The sequence below is a fragment of the Cherax quadricarinatus genome, chromosome 83 (assembly GCF_038502225.1).
Source record: "Cherax quadricarinatus isolate ZL_2023a chromosome 83, ASM3850222v1, whole genome shotgun sequence".
Lineage (NCBI taxonomy): Eukaryota > Metazoa > Arthropoda > Malacostraca > Decapoda > Parastacidae > Cherax > Cherax quadricarinatus.
In genome coordinates, this window is record NC_091374.1 from 2,753,721 (window position 1) to 2,778,617 (window position 24,897).

A 24,897-nucleotide genomic window follows, 5' to 3' on the forward strand; every position below is an offset into this window, starting at 1 on the left:
ATCATGTGGAGAGGAATCATTTGCCCAGGATTTTTTAACATCTGCAACAATGCCTGGGCACAATTCTGAACACTATTAATATGGACCATACATTGTCAAGTCACTTGAAGGCTCTGTTGTTGTGTTGAAGATGCAGAGTCAGTAAGGGGAAGTGGGTGTGAAATGCTGATGATCAGGAACCTAACAAGGGATTGGAGAAAGTGGTGAACCATCCATGTCATTCAGTCTAGGAGAAGGTATAGCTCCAGAATATTTACAGCTCAGAGAGATAAAAAATGGAATGAGCCAGCATTAGGTTACAAGAACAAGTGTTCAGCTTTTTCATTGTCCCCTTTTATTAATATTTTGTATAATGAATGGTACACTGTCAATTTCTGAATGTACTGTGCATATATAGTTAATGTAAGTAGAAGTTTGTAAGGTTTACCTGTCTGTCATCTTACTTGTTCCAGAGACAGAAAAGATTAACATTTATGTCAGAATGCAAAAAAAAAAAAACAAGTTTCCGTTTGACACTCATATAACAGGAGAGTAGTACGTCCCTGGAGAGTTGCTGCCAATCCAGATGTTATTCAGATTACATATGTATTATGAAATTGCACATAGAATCAATTTCAGGAATGTAGATAGGAGTCACATTGACTAACTTCCACTTACCAAGAGCAAAACTCATTTGTAGTGAGACGAGATGTACAAACTAGTTAGTGTCTTACTAAGTTCCATCTTGAATTCTTTAAGAAACTTTGAAAACTTTTGTTGGAACTAGGGCATTTGTTTTTCTGCTTCCCCATAAATACAATAATAGTTTTTCTTCACAGGATCAGTTATTGTGATAATCAGTGCCCTAGTTGTCTGGCTCACCAAGTGGGAATACTCAAAATATATTGACCCAGCATTATCTCTGTGTTTAGTAACACTCATCACCTTCAGCACCTGGCCCTTGTTGAAGGTCTCTGCTCTCATTCTTCTACAGACGGTTCCTACCCACATACAGGTAAGACTAATTTTTTTTTTATAAGAGGAAAATTTAAAGTATGTAGAGTGCATACAACAGCCACACTTATAAAGAGAAAAGCAAAGTTTCACTCCATCTTGGATCATAGTTAAGTTACAACTGAGAGAGTAAACAGTAGATGACAGGTAGAGAAGATGTAGGGGTAAGAAGAGAGTAGCAGCTGTAGAAATAGTAGTAGCAGCAGTACTATATTTCAGAATTTTAACTTATAAAGGATTTTTCTTTAGCAAAAAATTGCATAAGGTTATGTTCACCCTTACACCTCCTTGGCTAACCCCTAGACACCACTTGTGCTACTCCCTTGATGCCACTTTGGATACCCCTCCTAGACACCACTTTAAATACACCATAAACACCAATTTGGATACCCCATAAACACCACCTTGGCTATCCCCCAAACACCACTTTTGATACCCCTTTCATCTTAAAAACTCTCTATGGCTCTTTATACAGGACTGCCTGCAACAGCTGGGTGGTGCATGACTCCTGGTTGGGTGGTCATGGAATCAATCTTCCAAAGGAGTGAACCACCCTCTTGTTTCACACAATTTTTTCTTCTTTCTTTCAACACATCGGCCGTATCCCACCGAAGCGGGGTGGCCCAAAAGGAAAAACAAAAGTTTCTCCTTTTACATTTAGTAATATATACAGGAGAAGGGGTTACTAGCCCCTTGCTCCCGGCATTTTAGTCTCTTCTTACAACACCCATGGCTTACGGAGAAAGAATTCAGATCCACTTTCCCATGGAGATAATAGGAAATAAACAAGAAGAACTAGTAAGAAAATAGAAGAAAACTCAGAGGTGTGTGTATATATATATATATGCCTGTACATGTATGTGTAGTGTTTCACACAATTACACTGAAATAAAAGCAAAGAATGTGAGGACATATACTACTAGATAAGAACATTTAGGTTTTTGCTACCCTTGGCTTAGTGGAAAGCTGAGTTTACAAGTGGTATTTGTTATGTTTTAGGAAGAGCAGGATAGAAAATTCTTCAAGAATTGTTTTAGACATCGTTGTTGGGCATTTGGGATAATAACTATAAAAAATGGGAATGTAGTTGATACTATACATGATACAGAATTTCTTTTTGCCTTGTATGTTATGTAATTTTCACTGGAAATACAATATGAGTATTTGTCTAAAATACAGGTTGATATACTTGATTTAATAAGGTTAAGTGGTATATGGCATGAAAGGTTTTATCACATTACTTTTGTGAATGTTGTTTCATTAGTCATCAGTATAGCTTCCACATTTATTTAGAGGTTTTGGCTTACTTTCAGGTTGATGGCATACAGAAACAGTTGCTGAATGTGGACGGTGTTCTTGCTGTCCATGAGTTCCATGTTTGGCAACTGGCAGGCGAGAGAATTATTGCTTCTGCTCACATTAGGTAAGTTTATATTTTAAGTGTTGCTAATTTTATAAAGAATTTTAATTACAATGGGCATAGGCATCACGTGTTAGTATAGTTAAAAAAATTTAAATCGCGGCTTTTGGGGAACATTTACACAGATTTCTAGGTACTAATATTCTTGCAAACAATAGTAGAATTTGTATGAGAGTGACATCCATGGAGGACACGGCAAACTTGCAAGGTATTATAGCCAGTGGCAGATACAGTGCCAAATTTAAAAGAAAGAAGAAGGTCCATTGCCCAGGGGTTCCTACACATTATGGGCACCCACAAAAAATAATTTCTTCTTTGAAAAATATTAATAGAGTTAGCAGCATTAATTATTTTGTGAGTTTGATCCTGGCAGTGGGAACACCCCCGACAGCGAATCTCAGTGTGTTCATGTGATGGTGAAAATGTTTCTTTTTTGGGTCACCGTACCTCAATGGGCGATGGCCAGTGTGTTAAAAAAAATAGAAAAAATAATAATAATAATAATAATAATAATAATAATGAGTAGAGGGAGGTTCACAAACTGTTTGCCCAGAGGTTCTCGTATGACTAAATCTGGTTCTGGGATGGTAGGAGTGGATAGTTGAGGGTACAGTAATTATGTGCTATACACTGAGAGATAATTCAAGGCTTTTCAACACTGTTCCTTCAAATAAAGGGGAATAACTAGTAGACCACTAACCATTTTCAGGAGGGAAGGCTACAAGTTTTTTTTTAAACGTTGCCATGATCAGCCAGACTATGGCATCTACACTAGGCTGTATGTAATGATGACAGACAGACTGACTGACCAGGCTATCAAGCAGGAGGTCTTGCCTGAGACCAGGCTGTGTGTAATGATGACAGACAGACTGACTGACCAGGCTATCAAGCAGGAGGTCTGGCCTGAGACCAGGCTGTGTGTAATGATGACAGACAGACTGACTGACCAGGCTATCAAGCTAGAGGTCTGGCCTGAGACCAGGCTGTGTGTAATGATGACAGACAGACTGACTGACCAGGCTATCAAGCAGGAGGTCTTGCCTGAGACCAGGCTGTGTGTAATGATGACAGACAGACTGACTGACCAGGCTATCAAGCTAGAGGTCTGGCCTGAGACCAGGCTGTGTGTAATGATGACAGACAGACTGACTGACCAGGCTATCAAGCTAGAGGTCTCGCCTGAGACCAGGCTGTGTGTAATGATGACAGACAGACTGACTGACCAGGCTATCAAGCTAGAGGTCTCGCCTGAGACCAGGCTGTGTGTAATGATGACAGACAGACTGACTGACCAGGCTATCAAGCTAGAGGTCTCGCCTGAGACCAGGCTGTGTGTAATGATGACAGACAGACTGACTGACCAGGCTATCAAGCTAGAGGTCTCGCCTGAGACCAGGCTGTGTGTAATGATGACAGACAGACTGACTGACCAGGCTATCAAGCTAGAGGTCTCGCCTGAGACCAGGCTGTGTGTAATGATGACAGACAGACTGACTGACCAGGCTATCAAGCTAGAGGTCTGGCCTGAGACCAGGCTGTAGGAGCAGTGATCATCATAGCCATCAAGATGTAGAACAACAGATACAATAATCATGTAATAAACAACATGATAAGCAAGCTTTTGCAGATCTCTGAAGTTAGAGAGAGAATCTTTGTTTGATAATTATTGTCAATTAGTGCTCTGTTCTTGTCTTTGTTATTTAGAGTATGTTGAGCTATCACTTATTAGCCTGAAGTGTAGAGAATATTGGTTAATAGTGATTTGCTCCTGTCACAGTATTGTGACTTATTCTTCATGGTGAGCAGTGCTGTATGAACCTTGTAGGTTTAGTACTTAATTCTTTCTTTCTTTCAACACACCAGCCGTATCCCACCGAGGCGGGGTGGCCCAAAAGGAAAAACAAAAGTTTCTCCTTTCACATTTAGTAATATATACAGGAGAAGGGGTTACTAGCCCCTTGCTCCTGGCATTTTAGTCGCCTCTTACAACACGCATAGCTTACGGAGGAAGAATTCTGTTCCACTTCCCCATGGAGATAAGAGGAAATAAACAAGAACAAGAGCTAGTAAGAAAATAGAAGAAAACCCAGAGGGGTGTGTATACATATGCTTGTACATGTATGTGTAGTGTGACCTAAGTGTAAGCAGAAGTAGCAAGACGTACCTGAAACCTTGCATGTTTATGAGACAGAAAAAACACCAGCAATCCTACCATCGTGTAAAACAATTACAGGCTTACGTTTTACACTCACTTGGCAGGACGGTAGTACCTCCCTGGGCGGTTGCTGTCTACCAACCTACTACCTAGGTAGTACTTAATTATGATTGTAATAATAATAATAATAATAATAATAATATGATAATAATATAATAATAATTTGGAGGGATGTCTAAGCTGTTGTATCTGAGTGCCTCTGCAGAGACACTGATTATGTATGAGTGATGGTGAAAGTGCTGAATAATGATGAAAGTGTTTTCTTTCTTTTTGGGTTTTTTCTTTCTTTTTGGGTTTTTTCTTTCTTTTTGGGTTTTTTCTTTCTTTTTGGGTTTTTTCTTTCTTTTTGGGTTTTTTCTTTCTCGGTGGGAAACAGCTGATGTGTTAAAAAAATTATAATAATAATATAATAATAATCCTCCCGGTGAGGAATTCTGTAACTTTTTCCTGAAAAGTTTATTAGCTTTTCCAAGGTTTGCATATGTGTATCTGTAGTTTTACATATATTTCAAGAAGAATTAGATGAACAGTTGTGATTATTGTAAATTTTTATCCTTGAACACAGGAAATACGTATTTACTTTATATATTTTTTAGATGTCGCAACCTGAAGGACTACATGGTTCTGGCTGAGAAGATAAAGAAAATGTTTCATGAGGAAGGTATTCATTCCACTACCATACAACCAGAATTTGTTGAATTTGAGGACGACGGTGCCTCTGCTTCCATCGATTCTGCAGAAGACTGTATCCTAGATTGCCCTTCTAACGATAAAGAGGGTTGTGTGGCAAACACCTGCTGTGGGCTCTCCAAACAGGTAATAAGTGCTTCCAGACAAAGTTTCAATAGCATCAAGCAAAAACGAGTGACTTCCCCAGCTTTAACAGAATTGCAGCTTGAAAGGAAAATGTCCCGCAGCCTACCCAATGTCTATGGGGCTTGTGCATGTTACCCACCTAGGGTGTCCCCTGATGCAACTGCTATTGCTTCTGTTGATAATGCTAATGCTTTTAGTCACAGTCCCCAACAACTGACACATTCTCAGCTTTGCTCAGCTTCTGATGTGGAAAATTCTGTTAAACCCTCACCAGTCACAAGTGATGCTCTAAGTAGAAACACAGTTGGTGATTCTTGCCAGTGTCTTGCTTCAAGTGTGATCCAGATTGAAAATTCACATCAATGTATTCATCATGCAAGTGATATATATAACCATGTGAATGATTTTCAAAAGAACCTCCAAAATACTCTTAATATAAATAGAATTACACAGCAGAGTAGTTACATGTCTTCAATAGCAGTAGCGATTGAAGACAATGACTCCCAAGTGGTTTCTGATTCAGTGAGACTTTCCTAACTGCAAGTTTGCAAATCTGAAACTTTTTGTACTCATTTTAACAAAGACCTTGTATATAGAATACCATGATTATTAGTGTTTCATCTGTCACATTTACATAATATAATACTGCCAGAAACTTGGTGTGTGTGTGTTCCAAACAGAAATATGTTAATATTACCATGTAGTATTTATTTGTATATGCAGATTATTTAAGTTTATGAAATAATTACGATGACCTATTTATAACGTTGTAAATACCTTTTTGATTTGTATATATAGCAATATATTCTCTTCCTCAGGGAAGTTTGATATAAATTACTTTTATTATTTTACTAGTCTGATTCATTGTCAATTATTTCATTATTTTGATTTAATTTGGCAACTCTGAAATATGTTCACTCTATTGTTTATTTTGAAAGATTAATACATATAACACAGTAGCTTTAAGAATGCAGTAATTCCTAGTGAGATTTATTATCTGTATATCATTATTTTTAGAGTTGATAATTGTAATAAAACAATAAATATGACCAAACTTGAATCAAAAATTCACTTTTATCACTCACATGGTCAATAGTGGCAGCTTCGATGTCAAGTAGAATTGCATATTATTTAAATTAATTTTATAATTTCTTAAAGATTAAATATTTTTCCTGATAATAACTTGAGTGTCATTGTCTGTAATGAGGCTTAAGTCAATGTCTTCAGTGTACGATACTTGACTTTTTTGCTGTTGTATTAACTTGTTAATTTTGTAATGGAAAAAATCCTGAAAATCGTCACCTTATAAATAAAATTAGACATAAACATTGTAAGAAATAGAACTATTAATGTCCTGTTTGTATTGATTTTGCTTTGTAAATCCAAGACACACAGACATGATTTCACTTTTGTGTTTTATACCACTCAGTGTCTTACTATATTCTATAATCTGTCTATTGCATATGGAGTTTATTGAAAGCAAATATATGAGGACATTCTGGGGGGAAAAGGTGGATGGAAGTGGTGTAGGGAATGTCTGGAATGTGTTGGGAGAAGGGTGTGAAGTGCACTATTTTGAGACTGAAGGTTCATCATTAAATGGGTATGTATGAACCTATTAGTCTATGGTATTTGGTGCATGAACAAACTAATACTATCTGTCAAGAGACTTGGAGTTTAAGCAGTTGAGAATTATATTGGTTCCACTATGAAAGTAGTGTGGGGTTCAAGGGTCGGCATTAGAAGGCAGAGTCTTTTCTTCAAGTTGTTGTCAACTTAGAGCAGAAAGACTCGGGAAACTTCAGTCCTGAGCTACTGGTAAATTCTTAAAAGGCAAGCACCACTCAAGTTCAGCATTCAGATCACTGAGTCCATATGGTCATTGACTGCCCCTTCTTCATGTGTCTGTAAGCACACTGTCTTGCTGTGCCTCTGCTCCTGTCAAGATTTTCTCTTGACTAGTAATGAGGCTCAGCATACACTTGGATCAGTATTCAGACAGATTATTCATTTAGTAGTATCAACTAAATCTCACCTTTGCATAGTAGCAAGTAGGCTATTTTGACCTTTTGACAAGATGGTAGACTGCTATTGCATTTTACCATAGTCACATAGGTGATTGATGGAGTAACCCATGTGCCAGTAAATTCTCATCAGACTTCCTTGAAGGGCAGACTCCTTTGGAGGAGGGAATGGGGAAGTGAGATGGTAGATTATGGTCTTCATTAATACCTTGGGCCTTGTTGGCTGGGTTGTCCCATCCTCGGGGTTTCCCATGCCAAGGTGGCCATGTATCTTTTTTGCATGGAGACCCATATATTGCGTGTGTGTCTGCTTGCTTGGAAACTAAGCCTACTCTTGGAGCTGCAGCCAGTCACTGGGCATCACACTTTTTCTGTGAGTGCATAGAGGTAAAATAGAAGTTTGGTGTTGACTTTGTTGAGTCAAGCATGTCTTGCATTACTTCTTCATGATCAAGTGATGAGTTGGAGGCTGGAAACCAAGTGCACTTGTGCCTACAAATTTGCATGTGCAAAGAATGGGACAAGTTATGCTTTCATTGGCCCCAGGAAACTTAAAAATCTGCAAGTAACACAAGATTGTATCTGCTTGATGAATTTTGTTTCAGATTTGGGTTTATTTTGTATTTTAGAGACTCAGTCTCTGTAATATGTTTAAATCTGTTTTTTTTTTTTAAACACGCTGGCCATATTGCACCAAGTCAGGGTGACCCCCCCAAAAAAAAGAAACACTCACCATCATTCACATTACCAGTGTTTTGCAAGAGGCGTACAGATGTGACAGAATAACCAGAATAAAGGATTTTGTCCTTGGACAAAACCTACTGATTGGTTTTGGTTTTCAAATTAGGAGGTCATGCACCAAGCCTAAAAGTAACCATGGGAAATATACTATATTCACGAGTTGTTCATCAATAAAAAAATGTTGGATAACTTGAGACCCTTAATAAATAAGGATGTCTCCAAATTTTTAAGGATGATTGTACTTCAGGAAGCCACACAGCCCATTGCTCTTACCAACTCCACTTGGAAATTGCCATTTAAATAATCAAAATAATAATAATTATAATGTCTAGGTGGTACTATAATTATTAAGACAGGACAAGAAATAAACATTGGTGTCTTACATGCATGACTGAATGCAAATAAAAGGTATCAGAATATAAAACACTAAACTTGAATCTTCAAGCTATACAGTAATAATGTGAACTTTAAATAAGTTGAAGAGCACTGAACATGATGGTAATTTTACTTAATATGTTTCCTAACATATAGTTTGAGTTACTATAATATATATGTGCAACAAGATCACAGTAAATAGGTGATATCACAATATGTAAAACAACCACTGTGAAAAAATAGTGGACATCCAAGCGCTTTCGTGATTTCTCACATTATCTGTGGTGGAGGGAAGGAGGGGTAGGGATCATCCTAGGGAAGGGATGAAGGAGGTTTTGTGTGCAAGGGACTTGGACATACAGTAGGCATGTATGAGCGTGTTAAATAGGAGTGAGTGGAGACGAATACTTTTTGGGACTTGATGAGTTGTTGGAGTGTGAGCAGGATAATATTTTGTGAAGGGATTCAAGGAAACCAGTTAGCTGGACTTGAGCCCTGGTGGGAAGTACAATGTCTGCACTCTAAACTAGTGGTTTGGGATATTGGTTGTTTAGAGTGACATCTAAACTGTTGTATCTGAACGCCTCTGCAAATACAGTGATAGTGTGAGTGATGGTGAAAGTGTTTTTGTTTTTTAGCCCACCTTGCTTGGTGGGAGACGGCCACCAGCATTTAAAAAGATTTTCTATTTATTTATTTTGAAGTAGCAGTAGTGATGACAATATTTGAAACCCCAGAACTTGTTACAAGTTATATTCCATACCATGCTATCTCTACTAATATGTAAACCATTTTCTAGTTATATTTTTCCTGGCTTTGTTATATTTAGCTTTAGTATTGTTGAAATGGTGTGCATGCAGCGGCCTCTTCCAGCAGTGTGTGATAATGTGTTTCATGCAAATATATCACTTATCTTTTTTTTTTTCATAATTTTTTAATTCACTATTGCAGAGTTTACTTCAGCACTCAACTATGGCACCTATGCATGAGATGACTTAGGGTGATTCTCTCTTGTGTGAGGTTTTCCTGGTCATGGTAAATGTTTCACAAGTTTTGATAAACCGTTTTCATGCTTATTGTTGTACCTTCTCTCTCTCAGTGCCATATTTAACATGCATGCTCTCTCTGGCTTTTTTCATTATTACAGACCATTTTTACACTTTTAGTTACTATGTTCCTATGCTACCTTGCTTTGTTCCCCAGTCATTCCTTGGGACCCTCACCTGCTGCTTATTTGATGTGTGTTCTTGAATGTGCAATGGTGACCCACCTTCATTGGTTTAGGGCATTTCATTATTATTATTATTTTTATTTTTAAACAGGCCATCTCCCACAGAGGCAAGGTGACCTGAAAAAGAAGAAACACTTTCATAAACTTTCTTTTTTGTACATTTATTATTATTATTATTATTATTATTATTATTATTATTATTATTATTATTATTATTATTATTATTATTATTATTATTACTTAATGTGTGGTGTGAATATTTTGCAGAGAATTTGCAGCTTGGAGATTAGGAGGAGGTGCAGAGTTACTAAAAGTATTATCCAGAGGGCTGAAGAGGGGTTGGTGAGTTGGTTTGGTCATTTAGAGAGGATGGAACAAAGTAGAATGACTTGGAGAGTGTATAAATCTGTAGTGGAAAGAAGGTGGGGTAGGGGTTGTCCTAAGAAAGGTTGGAGGGAGGAGGTAAAGGAGGCTTTCTATGTGAAGGGTTTAGACATCCAGCAAGTGTGTGTGAACATGTTAGATAGGACCATACCCCCGGCCGGGATTGAACCCGCGGTCATAGAGTCTCAAACCTCCAGCCCGTCGCGCTAGCCACTAGACCAGCTAGCCACAATAAGATTCATCCAACTAGGTATATTTCTACACCATAGGAAAGTTAGCACAGGCACCTCTGTGACCACAAATGCAAGTTTTTACAGACGAATCTCCAGCTAGCGTGGCCGTGACGAACTCTAGCTCAAGTCCCTTCACTGCCGTCAACATGACTTAAGAAATCGTAATGACACGATTGCAAATAAACCATACCCCCGGCCGGGATTGAACCCGCGGTCATAGAGTCTCAAAACTCCAGCCCGTCGCGCTAGCCACTAGACCAGCTAGCCACAATAAGATTCATCCAACTAGGTATATTTCTACACCATAGGAAAGTTAGCACAGGCACCTCTGTGACCACAAATGCAAGTTTTTACAGACGAATCTCCAGCTAGCGTGGCCGTGACGAACTCTAGCTCAAGTCCCTTCACTGCCGTCAACATGACTTAAGAAATCGTAATGACACGATTGCAAATAAACCATACCCCCGGCCGGGATTGAACCCGCGGTCATAGAGTCTCAAAACTCCAGCCCGTCGCGCTAGCCACTAGACCAGCTAGCCACAATAAGATTCATCCAACTAGGTATATTTCTACACCATAGGAAAGTTAGCACAGGCACCTCTGTGACCACAAATGCAAGTTTTTACAGACGAATCTCCAGCTAGCGTGGCCGTGACGAACTCTAGCTCAAGTCCCTTCACTGCCGTCAACATGACTTAAGAAATCGTAATGACACGATTGCAAATAAACCATACCCCCGGCCGGGATTGAACCCGCGGTCATAGAGTCTCAAAACTCCAGCCCGTCGCGCTAGCCACTAGACCAGCTAGCCACAATAAGATTCATCCAACTAGGTATATTTCTACACCATAGGAAAGTTAGCACAGGCACCTCTGTGACCACAAATGCAAGTTTTTACAGACGAATCTCCAGCTAGCGTGGCCGTGACGAACTCTAGCTCAAGTCCCTTCACTGCAATCGTGTCATTACGATTTCTTAAGTCATGTTGACGGCAGTGAAGGGACTTGAGCTAGAGTTCGTCACGGCCACGCTAGCTGGAGATTCGTCTGTAAAAACTTGCATTTGTGGTCACAGAGGTGCCTGTGCTAACTTTCCTATGGTGTAGAAATATACCTAGTTGGATGAATCTTATTGTGGCTAGCTGGTCTAGTGGCTAGCGCGACGGGCTGGAGTTTTGAGACTCTATGACCGCGGGTTCAATCCCGGCCGGGGGTATGGTTTATTTGCAATCGTGTCATTACGATTTCTTAAGTCATGTTGACGGCAGTGAAGGGACTTGAGCTAGAGTTCGTCACGGCCACGCTAGCTGGAGATTCGTCTGTAAAAACTTGCATTTGTGGTCACAGAGGTGCCTGTGCTAACTTTCCTATGGTGTAGAAATATACCTAGTTGGATGAATCTTATTGTGGCTAGCTGGTCTAGTGGCTAGCGCGACGGGCTGGAGTTTTGAGACTCTATGACCGCGGGTTCAATCCCGGCCGGGGGTATGGTTTATTTGCAATCGTGTCATTACGATTTCTTAAGTCATGTTGACGGCAGTGAAGGGACTTGAGCTAGAGTTCGTCACGGCCACGCTAGCTGGAGATTCGTCTGTAAAAACTTGCATTTGTGGTCACAGAGGTGCCTGTGCTAACTTTCCTATGGTGTAGAAATATACCTAGTTGGATGAATCTTATTGTGGCTAGCTGGTCTAGTGGCTAGCGCGACGGGCTGGAGTTTTGAGACTCTATGACCGCGGGTTCAATCCCGGCCGGGGGTATGGTTTATTTGCAATCGTGTCATTACGATTTCTTAAGTCATGTTAGATAGGAGTGAGTGGAGGCAAGTGGTTTTTATGACTTGATGTGCTGTTGGCATGTAAGCAAAGTAACATTTATTGAAGGTATACAGGGACACTGGTTAGCTGGACTTGAGTCTTGGTGGTAGAAAGTACAGTACCTGCACCCTAAAGGAGGAGTGGGGATATTTTGTAGTTTTGAAGTGTAGTACTGGTGCCCCTCTGGCAAGACAGTGATGGACCGAGTGATGGTGAACATGTTTATTCTTTTTCAGGTCACTTTTATCTCGGTGGGAGATTGTTGGTGTGTTAAAAAAAAATATTATTGTTATTAATTATTGTTATTATTATTATTATTGTTGTTGACATTTACTTAGCCTTTGATGATTTCCAAGTTTTTCTGCTGGAGCCCAGCCATGGGCCAGTCTCGTCTGATGTTTGCCTGGTCAACCAGGCTGCTGGTGACCCGCTGTCCTACACATCCATCATAGCCTGGTTGTTCTGACCCCTGGTGAACATGATCACATAAGATAGTCAAACATTAACACACCCTCATGGCACTGCCAAAATAGACTCGAGGACATTCCTGACACCCTCAAACACGTTGCAAGCTAGTACAGCACCAAGTGGAGCTTGTGTGCAACCAATGAAGCCTCCAGACTCACTGAAGTTTGGGTCAATAACCTCACTCAGGCTCTCACACCATCTGTCTGCTCAGTTATGAAAGAAGACTCGACTTACTTATCAGATGAATTAACCAAGAGCTCTACTCTCAGGCTACCTACTGGATTCTCTCTGGCACTCTCCTCATTCAAGATACGTTCATCATGCCTCTGCCATTCACTGTGACATAATGCACACTGCTTCTCTTGGGATACATTACTCACATAAATAGAGCAAAATTGATAATAATAAGAATTGAAAAACATTTAAAATAAATCGTAATAACACAGTTGCAAACATACTAGACTATTAAATAACAAAAGGCACAATACCGTGACTGGAACGATACACAAATAACCCGCACATAAAAGAGAGAAGCTTACGACGACGTTTCGGTCCGACTTGGACCATTGACAAAGTCACACTAACCAGAGGAGGAGCAGGACGGCTATATATAGGCAGGAAGAGGTGGTGGTAGTAGTAGTAGTAGTAGTAGTAGTAGTAGTAGTAGTAGTAGTAGTAGTAGTAGTAGTAGTAGTAGTAGTAGTAGTACAAGAGTTGTATATAATACCGACAAGATGAAATTAAGACACATGCACAACACCCGGGCATCCCCATCATAGACGTTTCGCCATCCAGCCAGCTACTGGATGGCGAAACGTCCACAACAAAGACAACCAGACGCGGCACATGTATCTTAATTTCATCAGTAGTTGTAGTAGTAGTAGAAGAAGAAGAAGAGGTGGTAGTAGTGGTAGTGGTAGAAGTGGGAAATAAAAAGGACGAGCCAGTCAAATACAAAGGAAGGGGAGCACTGCAAGAGAGCTAGATGCCCACAGAGGGAGAGCAAGCACACAGAGGTGCGTGAAAGGGAAGTGGTGAAATAAATGAAGAAGGAACAGAAACACGAGACAGGAGAGAGAAAGACAACCCAGAGGAGAAAAGGAAAGAGGAAAGGGGAAGAGGAAGAAGAAGAAAAAGAAAAAGAAAAAATGTGGATTCAGGTTAAGTCACGGGTTTTCTGAAGATTGGAGCATTTTACAATGTAGTGGGAGAGGAAGGCATCTACAGAGACGAAGCCAGGGCTAAGGTTCATACAAGGAAAGTTGTGTATTAGAGAGGATTCAACTAGACGGCGACTGTTCGAGTTGGAAGTAGGGAAGACAGTTTTAGCAGAAGACCAGTCAATAGGATGGCTATGATCTCTGACGTGACAGAAAAGAGCATTGTTAGTGTCGGCAAGCCTAACACTATTTTTGTGCTCCCTAAGTCTGTCAGAAAGAGATCGACCAGTTTCTCCGAAGTATTGAAGAGGACAGGAGGAGCAAGAAATAGAGTAGACACCAGGAACATCTGTAGAGGGAGGAGAGGTATGAACGAGATTAGTGCGAAGAGTGTTAGTCTGGCGGAAGGTAAGCTTGATGTCTCAGGGACGGAGAGAATTGTTGAGATTAGAAAGACCGGAAATGTAGGGAAGGCAGAGGATAGAAGAGTTCTCATGAGTAGAGAGTTTGGGAGAGAAGAAATTGCGTTTAGCACGTGAGAGGGCAGAGTCTATGAAATGGGAAGGGTAGCCAAGACAGGAGAACGAATTATGAAGAGTGGAAATTTCTGCTGGAAGGAACTGAGGATCACAGATGCAGAGGGCACGGAGAAAGAGGGAGATAAGAACACTTTTCTTGACAGGGGAAGCATGATAGGAAAAGTAGTGAATGTACATGCCACTGTGCATAGGTTTACGGTAAACGGAAAAGGAAAAACCTGTAACTGAGCGGTGGACATGGACATCAAGGAAAGGAAGCAAGGAATTAGATTCCCATTCAGCTTTAAACTTAATAGAAGGGGCAAGATTATTAAGAGCTTCAAGAAAAGGTTGGAAGAGACTGGAGTCATGAGGCCACAGAGCAAAGATGTCATCCACATAGCGGAGCCAGAGTGAAGGTTGCACATCGAGGGTAGGAAGAAGAACAGTCTCGAAGTATTCCATGTAAAGATTAGCAAGGACAGGAGAGAGAGGAGAGCCCATAGCGATACCGAAGGTTTGAGAATAATATTTCCCTTGGAAGGAAAAGGAGTTAGAGTCCACACAGAGGTGGATCAGATCAAGAAAGATATCAGTGGGGATAGGGAGATGAAGAAACCCTTCATGGGCCTTCTCTCTAAGGAAATCAAGGACATCATCAAGAGGGACATTGGTGAAGAGGGACTCAACGTCAAGACTAAGCATCTTACAGGTTGGGAGAGAGCGAACCCGTTCAACAAAGTCTTGAGAGTGATGGAGGTGGGCAGGAGAAAAAGTACCAAGAAAGGGAGTGAGGGTTTTGGCCAGCCAAGAAGCAAGAGAATAAGAGACAGAACCTCTAGAGGATATGATAGGACGAAGAGGAATATCAGGTTTATGAGTTTTGGGAAGGCCATAGAAATAGGGAAGAGAGGGACAGATGACACGAAACCGTTGAACAAGGTCAAAGTCAGGAGGACAGAGGTCGGAGAGAGTCCTTAGTTTTTTGTTGAAAGTTCTCTTGATGCGATCAAGAGGGTTGGAAACGAGAGGAGTGTAGGTGCGTGAGTCAGAGAGCAAGACATCAGCTTTATGGAGGTAATCCTCGCGATCAAGGATAACTACCGAATTACCTTTGTCAGAAGATAGTATGACAATGTTAGTGTTGGATTTAAGAGAAGAAAGGGCAAGTTGGTAACGGCGTGGAAGGTGGTGATTCTTAGAAAACAGACTAACAAGAGCAGGAAGGAGAGCACCACGAAAAGTGGACAAGTCAGGAAGATTACGGAAGCGAGATTGACGAAAGGAATCAAAAGAGCTAATCAGGGAAATAACAGCGCGAGGAGTAGGCGAAGTGGCAAAGGAAAGGCCAAAACCAAGAAGTTCAAGCTCATACTGAGAGAGTGAGACAGAAGACAGATTAGTAACACAGTCAGTGAGGGAGAATTTAGACCAAGGGCTAGCTGAGATGAGACGTTGAAGTTTATTCTGTAGTTTGGAAGAATGAATTTGTGCATTCAGGCGAGCAGTGTCAAAGGCAATGGTAGAGAGAAGGTTACAGAGAACTTGTGGTAGAGCCGCAAAGAGAACACGTTGACGTTGACGGAAAGTAAAGAAGGCACCTTCAACCTGTGATTTAGTAGAAAGAATGAGCTGTTGAAGTAGGAGACGGGCATGATCAGGAAAGGGAGTGCCCAGTGGGTTGGTTTTCAGGAAGTGGGAGAAGGAAGGTGGCAGAACTTGTTCAGCAAGACAGTCACGTAGGAAGTGAAGCTACCCGGCGTCATAAGAATCAGCTTCGCTTCCTACGTGACTGTCTTGCTGAACAAGTTCTGCCACCTTCCTTCTCCCACTTCCTGAAAACCAACCCACTGGGCACTCCCTTTCCTGATCATGCCCGTCTCCTACTTCAACAGCTCATTCTTTCTACTAAATCACAGGTTGAAGATGCCTTCTTTACTTTCCGTCAACGTCAACGTGCTCTCTTTGCGGCTCTACCACGGGATCTCTGTAACCTTCTCTCTACCATTGCCTTTGACACTGCTCGCCTGAATGCACAAATTCATTCTTCCAAACTACAGAATAAACTTCAACGTCTCATCTCAGCTAGCCCTTGGTCTAAATTCTCCCTCACTGACTGTGTTACTAATCTGTCTTCTGTCTCACTCTCTCAGTATGAGCTTGAACTTCTTGGTTTTGGCCTTTCCTTTGCCACTTCGCCTACTAATCGCGCTGTTATTTCCCTGATTAGCTCTTTTGATTCCTTTCGTCAATCTCGCTTCCGTAATCTTCCTGACTTGTCCACTTTTCGTGGTGCTCTCCTTCCTGCTCTTGTTAGTCTGTTTTCTAAGAATCACCACCTTCCACGCCATTACCAACTTGCCCTTTCTTCTCTTAAATCCAACACTAACATTGTCATACTATCTTCTGACAAAGGTAATCCGGTAGTTATCCTTGATCGCGAGGATTACCTCCGTAAAGCTGATGTCTTGCTCTCTGACTCACGCACCTACACTCCTCTCGTTTCCAACCCTCTTGATTGCATCAAGAGAACTTTCAACAAAAAACTAAGGACTTTCTCCGACCTCTGTCCTCCTGACTTTGACCTTGTTCAACGGTTTCGTGTCATCTGTCCCTCTCTTCCCTATTTCTATGGCCTTCCCAAAACTCATAAACCTGATATTCCTCTTCGTCCTATCATATCCTCTAGAGGTTCTGTCTCTTATTCTCTTGCTTCTTGGCTGGCCAAAACCCTCACTCCCTTTCTTGGTACTTTTTCTCCTGCCCACCTCCGTCACTCTCAAGACTTCGTTGAACGGGTTCGCTCTCTCCCAACCTGTAAGATGCTTAGTCTTGACGTTGAGTCCCTCTTCACCAATGTCCCTCTTGATGATGTCCTTGATTTCCTTAGAGAGAAGGCCCATGAAGGGTTTCTTCATCTCCCTATCCCCACTGATGTCTTTCTTGATCTGATCCGCCTCTGTGTGGACTCTAACTCCTTTTCCTTCCAAGGGAAATATTATTCTCAAACCTTCGGTGTCGCTATGGGCTCTCCTCTCTCTCCTGTCCTTGCTAATCTTTACATGGAATACTTCGAGACTGTTCTTCTTCCTACCCTCGATGTGCAACCTTCACTCTGGCTCCGCTATGTGGATGACATCTTTGCTCTGTGGCCTCATGACTCCAGTCTCTTCCAACCTTTTCTTGAAGCTCTTAATAATCTTGCCCCTTCCATTAAGATTAAAGCTGAATGGGAATCTAATTCCTTGCTTCCTTTCCTTGATGTCCATATCCACCGCTCAGTTACAGGTTTTTCCTTTTCCGTTTACCGTAAACCTATGCACAGTGGCATGTACATTCACTACTTTTCCTATCATGCTTCCCCTGTCAAGAAAAGTGTTCTTATCTCCCTCTTTCTCCGTGCCCTCCGCATCTGTGATCCTCAGTTCCTTCCAGCAGAAATTTCCACTCTTCATAATTCGTTCTCCCGTCTTGGCTACCCTTCCCATTTCATAGACTCTGCCCTCTCACGTGCTAAACGCAATTTCTTCTCTCCCAAACTCTCTACTCATGAGAACTCTTCTATCCTCTGCCTTCCCTACATTTCCGGTCTTTCTAATCTCAACAATTCTCTCCGTCCCTTAGACATCAAGCTTACCTTCCGCCAGACTAACACTCTTCGCACTAATCTCGTTCATACCTCTCCTCCCTCTACAGATGTTCCTGGTGTCTACTCTATTTCTTGCTCCTCCTGTCCTCTTCAACACTTCGGAGAAACTGGTCGATCTCTTTCTGACAGACTTAGGGAGCACAAAAATAGTGTTAGGCTTGCCGACACTAACAATGCTCTTTTCTGTCACGTCAGAGATCATAGCCATCCTATTGACTGGTCTTCTGCTAAAACTGTCTTCCCTACTTCCAACTCGAACAGTCGCCGTCTAGTTGAATCCTCTCTAATACACAACTTTCCTTGTATGAACCTTAGCCCTGGCTTCGTCTCTGTAGATGCCTTCCTCTCCCACTACATTGTAAAATGCTCCAATCTTCAGAACACCCGTGACTTAACCTGAATCTTCATTTTTTCTTTTTCTTTTTCTTCTTCTTCCTCTTCCCCTTTCCTCTTTCCTTTTCTCCTCTGGGTTGTCTTTTTCTCTCTCCTGTCTCGTGTTTCTGTTCCTTCTTCATTTATTTCACCACTTCCCTTTCATGCACCTCTGTGCACTTGTTCTCCCTCTGTGGGCATCTAGCTCTCTTGCAGTGCTCCCCTTCCTTTGTATTTGACTGGCTCGTCCTTTTTATTTCCCACTTCTACCACTACCACTACTACTACCTCTTCTTCTTCTTCTTCTACTACTACAACAACTACTGATGAAATTAAGACACATGTGCGGCGTCTGGTTGTCTTTGTTGTGGACGTTTCGCCATCCAGTAGCTGGCTGGATGGCGAAACGTCTATGATGGGGATGCCCGGGTGTTGTGCATGTGTCTTAATTTCATCTTGTTGGTATTATATACAACTCTTGTACTACTACTACTACTACTACTACCACCACCTCTTCCTGCCTATATATAGCCATCCTGCTCCTCCTCTGGTTAGTGTGACTTTGTCAATGGTCTAAGTCGGACCGAAACGTCGTCGTAAGCTTCTCTCTTTTATGTGCGGGTTATTTGTGTACTAGGCTATTGGTGGGGTTAGAACCCATGGCGAGTGATTTGTAAACCTCCAGGCCACTGTGTAAGCCACTTGGCCAGCTGGCTTAGTTGGAGGAATTTTATTGTAGCCATCTGGCCCAGTGGCTTATGCACTGGCTTGGAGTTTCACCACTCACCATGAGTTCTAACCCCACCTGTGCTGTGGTTTATTTACAATAAATATAGTATATTACACAACCTGCACGTGGAGGACATTCTTGGCTGAATGCGGGACGGGAAGAGAGCGAGGGTGAGTCAGTTTCTTGGTTGTATTAGCGAGGACAGTCTTGGTGTAGGGACAAAGAGAGCGAGGGTGAGTCAGTTTCGTGGTTGTATTAACGAAGGCAGTCTTGGTGTAGGGACAAGAGAGCGAGGGCGAGTCAGTTTCTTGGTTGTATTAATGAGAACAGTCTTGGTGTGGGGACAAGAAGAAAGTGAGGGTGAGTCAGTTTCTTGGTTGTATTAACAAGGACAGTCTTGGTGTAGGGACAAGAAGAGAGCGAGGATGAGTCAGTTTCTTGGTTGTATTAACAAGGACAGTCTTGGTGTAGGGACAAGAAGAGAGCGAGGGCGAGTCAGTTTCTTAGTTGTATTAACAAGGATAGTCTTGGTGTAGGGATGGGAAGAGAGCAAGTGAATGGTTCAAGTAGGACCGAAACATCGTCATAAGTTTCAACCTCCTGTGTGCGGGTTATTTGTGTATTGTTCCAGTCTCGGTATTGTGCCTTTTTATTCATTGTGGTACATACTGGGTATAATTTTTTGTAAAGCATTATTACAATTTGATGTATACATTATTACTACACCTCTCATAGTATCCATAATTTTTCAAGCAAAACTGAAATTAATAAAACACTCATATTTTAAATTGATGCAGTATTAGGAGGTTAAATAAATAATACCATAGTGTGTAACATATTAATCACTACTGTGGTTAATATTTACCCACTTTTATGCATAGCAAACTGGTACAGTACAGTAGGGCCCTACTTATATGGCAGATTAGGTTCCAGGCTACTGCCAGAAAGCAGACATCGCCAGAAAGCAGAATGCCATTTTTTCCACTTGTAAATGCATATAAATGCTAGACAACAAGTTTACACTAGCTTACATTAAGTTAGTAATAGAACTAGGCATTAAAAAACACAATAAAAAGTAAAATACATACACATTACATTCATTACTTACCATAATATATTTGTAGTCTTAATTTAGGGTGAGTGGTGAGTAGTACTTATTTGAAGGATTCAGATGTTGCTAGCCCTGGCTCCCTGTCCCAAACTTAATATATGATATTTAAAGCAGCCCAGAGAGATAAAATACACCTAGGGTACACATTATTTACCTTAAAATATGCGAGTCTTAATGTAGGATGAGAGGTGAGTAAAATTTATTTGTAGGAAGTCAGGTGTAGGTAGCCGGTACATGTAGCCCACCTGGGCTACAGAGCCACACCTATGGTGACCTAACTACATAGGTATATGATATTTAATGTGGCCCAGAGCCATATTATTATCATCAACATACCTTGTTCACTGAATTTAATCGTTTTTAACAACTACCTTTAGATGCCATCATAAACGAAGGGAGAAGTAATGAGAATTCATGCCAAGAATTGTAAACAAAAGCAGGAGTAAATGTGCCAAACATAGATTCATACATATTTTCTCTAGTGCTAGACCAGAGAAAACGTAATGTTTTCCCTTCGCCCGGCTATGACACCTCCATAGCATATAAACATAGCATGTTTATGTGCTATTTGATGTGTTTCTTATACATATAATTTTGAAGAAAATATCACAGATGGATTAATGAAAATGTCTGTATTAATTTGATATCAAATTTTGATATCAAATTGGGGAGGAGGAGTATGGAAGAAGTGAATGTTTTCAGATACTTGGGAGTTGACGTGTCGGCGGATGGATTTATGGAGGATGAGGTTAATCATAGAATTGATGAGGGAAAAAAGGTGAGTGGTGCATTGAGGTATATGTGGAGTCAAAAAACGTTATCTATGGAGGCAAAGAAGGGAGTGTATGAAAGTATAGTAGTACCAACACTCTTATATGGGTGTGAAGCTTGGGTGGTAAATGCAGCAGCGAGGAGACGGTTGGAGGCAGTGGAGATGTCCTGTTTAAGGGCAATGTGTGGTGTAAATATTATGCAGAAAATTCGGAGTGTGGAAATTAGGAGAAGGTGTGGAGTTAATAAAAGCATTAGTCAGAGGGCAGAAGAGGGGTTGTTGAGGTGGTTTGGTCATTTAGAGAGAATGGATGAAAGTAGAATGACATGGAAAGCATATAAATCTATAGGGGAAGGAAGGCGGGGTAGGGGCCGTCCTCGAAAGGGTTGGAGAGAGGGGGTAAAGGAGGTTTTGTGGGCAAGGGGCTTGGACTTCCAGCAAGCGTGCGTGAGCGTGTTAGATAGGAGTGAATGGAGACGAATGGTACTTGGGACCTGACGATCTGTTGGAGTGTGAGCAGGGTAATATTTAGTGAAGGGATTCAGGGAAACCGGTTATTTTCATATAGTCGGACTTGAGTCCTGGAAATGGGAAGTACAATGCCTGCACTTTAAAGGAGGGGTTTGGGATATTGGCAGTTTGGAGGGATATGTTGTGTATCTTTATATGTGTATGCTTCTAGACTGTTGTATTCTGAGCACCTCTGCAAAAACAGTGATAATGTGCGAGTGTGGTGAAAGTGTTGAATGATGATGAAAGTATTTTCTTTTTGGGGATTTTCTTTCTTTTTTGGGTCACCCTGCCCCGGTGGGAGACGGCCGACTTGTTGAAAAAAAAAAAAAAAAGTCTGTATTAATGTAAAATAAGACATTTAATGTGCCCAAGAGTGATTATTATTAAGTACTATTAGTATTACTATGGCGTTAAGACTGGAGGGACACTTAGTGATTTTAATGTGTACCTGCATGCCAGCACTGTGTAAGTATATTTAGGTACAGGTACATGTAAGTATAATTATCAGAGAACGTATAAAATATGGAATAACTTTAAAACTTGAAATTTTGGAAAGTTTCCAGACATAATAGAGAGATGTACTCATGGAGAATGTAAACAAACCGGGTGGGGTGTGCTGTATTAGAAAGACGGGAAGCATATAACGACTTTTGGTCAAAACTTGAAATTGCCATATTAACGGAATGCCTTAAGGTGAAACGCTGTAAAGCGGGGCATTACTGTACTCTATTGCATACACAAAAAACCCGCACATAGGAGAAAGAAGCTTATGACTTGTTACACTAACACAAGAAGATGAAGAACCCTGTACATTGTATATATATATGGGAGGGCCCCACTTATACGGCAGGTTACGTTCTGGGCTACTGCTATACAGGAGGGCCCCACTCATACAGCAGGTTATGTTCTGGGCTTCTGCTTAACAGGAGGGCCCCACTTATACAGCAGGTTAGGTTCTGGGCTACTGCTATACAGGAGGGCCCCACTTATACAGCAGGTTAGGTTCCAGGGTACTACTGCACAGGAGGGCCTCACTTATACAACAAGTTAGGTTCTGGGCTACTGCTGTACAGGAGGGCCCCACTTATACAGCAGGTTAGGTTCCAGGCTACTGCTGTATAGGAAGGCCCCACTTATACAGCAGGTTAGGTTCCAGGCTACTGCTGTACAGGAGAGCCTCACTTGTACAGCAGATTAGGTTCTAGGCTACTGCTATAAAGCAAAAATTGCTGTAAAGTGAAACATACCCTTTGTTCCCCTTTCAAATGCATATAAAAGCCTGATAACATGTTTACACTATCATATATTAAGTGAACAATAGAGCTAGGCCTATATAATGCATGCACAGTACACACATTTTTGTCCTTAGCTTATAGTGAGTGGTGAATATATTTATTGTAGGAAGTCTGAATATATGAAGAATGGGTATAATTGAAAACCCCTGTATTAGCAAAATGCTGTAAGGTAGAGCGTTCCTGTACTGGCTTCCTCCTCATCTTGTGTTAGTGTGACTGGTCAGTGGTCCAAATCAGTCCAAAACATTGCCATAAGCTTCTCTCTCTCTTGTGTGTGAGTTATTTGTGTAATGTTCCAGTCTCAGTATTGTGCCACTTGTGCTTTATAGTTACAGCCTCTCCTCACCTAGCGACGTACTCGTTTACCAACAACTCGGACTTGTGGCCAGCTCTCTGACCAATGTGCATACCTAAATAATGTATATTAGAACTGATTTCCTCTATTCTGTTTATTTTACAATATACAATACACTACTGTATAATGGTTCAAAGGTGACGTTAAAGCAATATCAAAGATGGTTGACAAACTCGCTACCATTATAGTATGCTCCTCATTTAGTGACGAATTCGTTTACTAATGTGGTATTAGGAATGGAACTCCGTCGTTAAGTGAGGAGAGGCTGTACTGTACAGTACTGAATGTGCATCGCTATCGCACCACTGTAAAGTCGAAATATCATAAGTCAAACTGTGATATGCAGATAATGTGATTTTGTTTTTGGTATAATGATTATTATGCATCATATATTTATAAGTTGGTAGCCCAGGAGGTTACCAACTTAAAATCACTATAAGTTACACTCCTCTGCACCTGTAAACAAAATTTATAATCACTGTAAGTTACACTCCTCTGCACCTGTAAACAAAATTTATAATCACTGTAAGTTACACTCCTCTGCACCTGTAATCAAAATTTATAATCACTATAAGTTACACTCCTCTGCACCTGTAAACAAAATTTATAAACTAATGAACACTTTCACTGTCCAGACTCCCAAAGCAAAGTATTGTTCTCAGTGTCCAGTTTAAATTTTTTTTTTAAATGTTAAAGAATATTTTTCTGAAGATAATGACACTAAAAGTATGAAATTTGTTTGAAAACATACAGAATTACACAGGTATGAAGTTAGAGGTCTTGGTGCAGCTCATGCATCGGCACTATTTTAAGCTAATTTGTGTTGCATCGATTGAACACAAAAAACTGCCTTTTCAACTATTTCAACTATGCTATCATGTTAACAGAAATCAGTAATTTGGCCAGTTTTACACAAAATTAAAAAAATACCAATTAAAATGTAAAGTCCAAAATAAATACTGTAGGCATTCCTGGCACTAAAACAACACAATTACGCAATAGAGTGAAAAACTAATGTGAAGGACCTGGGACTGATAATGTCAGGAAAATTATAGGATGGATAATGAGAACCTTCAAAACTCTGGATGCTAAGCCAGTGATGATTCTTTTCAAATCACTTTTTCTCTCTTGGCTGGAGTATTGCTGTACACTAACGGGTCCTTTCAAGGCAGACAAAATTGCAGACTTGGACAATATACAGAGAACTTTCACTGCACATATAAGTACAGTAGAGCACTTCAATTACTTTGAACGGTTGAAATCCCTGTACTCCTTGAAATGCAGGTGAAAAAGAGACATGATAGCTTACACTTGGAAAATCCTAGAGGGATCAGTTCCAAATCTGTGCACAGAAGTTACTCCCTACGGAAGCAAAAGACTCAGCATGCTGTGCAAACTTCCCCCAATGAAAATCAGGGGTGCCATGAATACACTCAGAGACAGCACAATGAGTGTTAGGGGGCCTGAGACTGTTCAACTGCCTCCCAGCACACATAAGAGAGATTACCAATAGACCTCCCTAGCTATCTTGAAGAGGGAGTTGGACAGGCACTTCATACACTGCTGCCTTGTGTATGATTGTTGAAGAGTGTTATAATGATTAATGATAGCACATCCACTGCTGTCTTGTGTATGATTGTTGAAGAGTGTTATAATGACTGATGATAGCACATACACTGCAGCCTTGTGTATGATTGTTGAAGAGT

The 24,897-nt window shown here is 40.9% G+C and overlaps 1 protein-coding gene across 19 annotated transcripts in view; it reads left to right on the plus strand.

The window, feature by feature from the left end:
* ZnT63C (zinc transporter 63C) overlaps positions 1–24,897 on the plus strand; it is a 207,291-nt gene that overhangs the window by 159,943 nt on the left and 22,451 nt on the right. For 12 of the 19 annotated variants that reach the window (XM_070102684.1, XM_070102682.1, XM_070102693.1 and 9 more), the window contains 3 exons: positions 819–994; positions 2,307–2,416; positions 5,225–6,789. In XM_070102684.1, coding sequence (XP_069958785.1) covers positions 819–994; positions 2,307–2,416; positions 5,225–5,981 — 1,043 coding nt within the window. In that variant the 3' untranslated portion in view covers positions 5,982–6,789. Of the gene's footprint in view, positions 1–818; positions 995–2,306; positions 2,417–5,224; positions 6,791–9,535; positions 9,620–24,897 lie in introns of those variants that run through there. The other 7 variants (XM_070102681.1, XM_070102678.1, XM_070102680.1 and 4 more) reach the window with 3 other exon arrangements.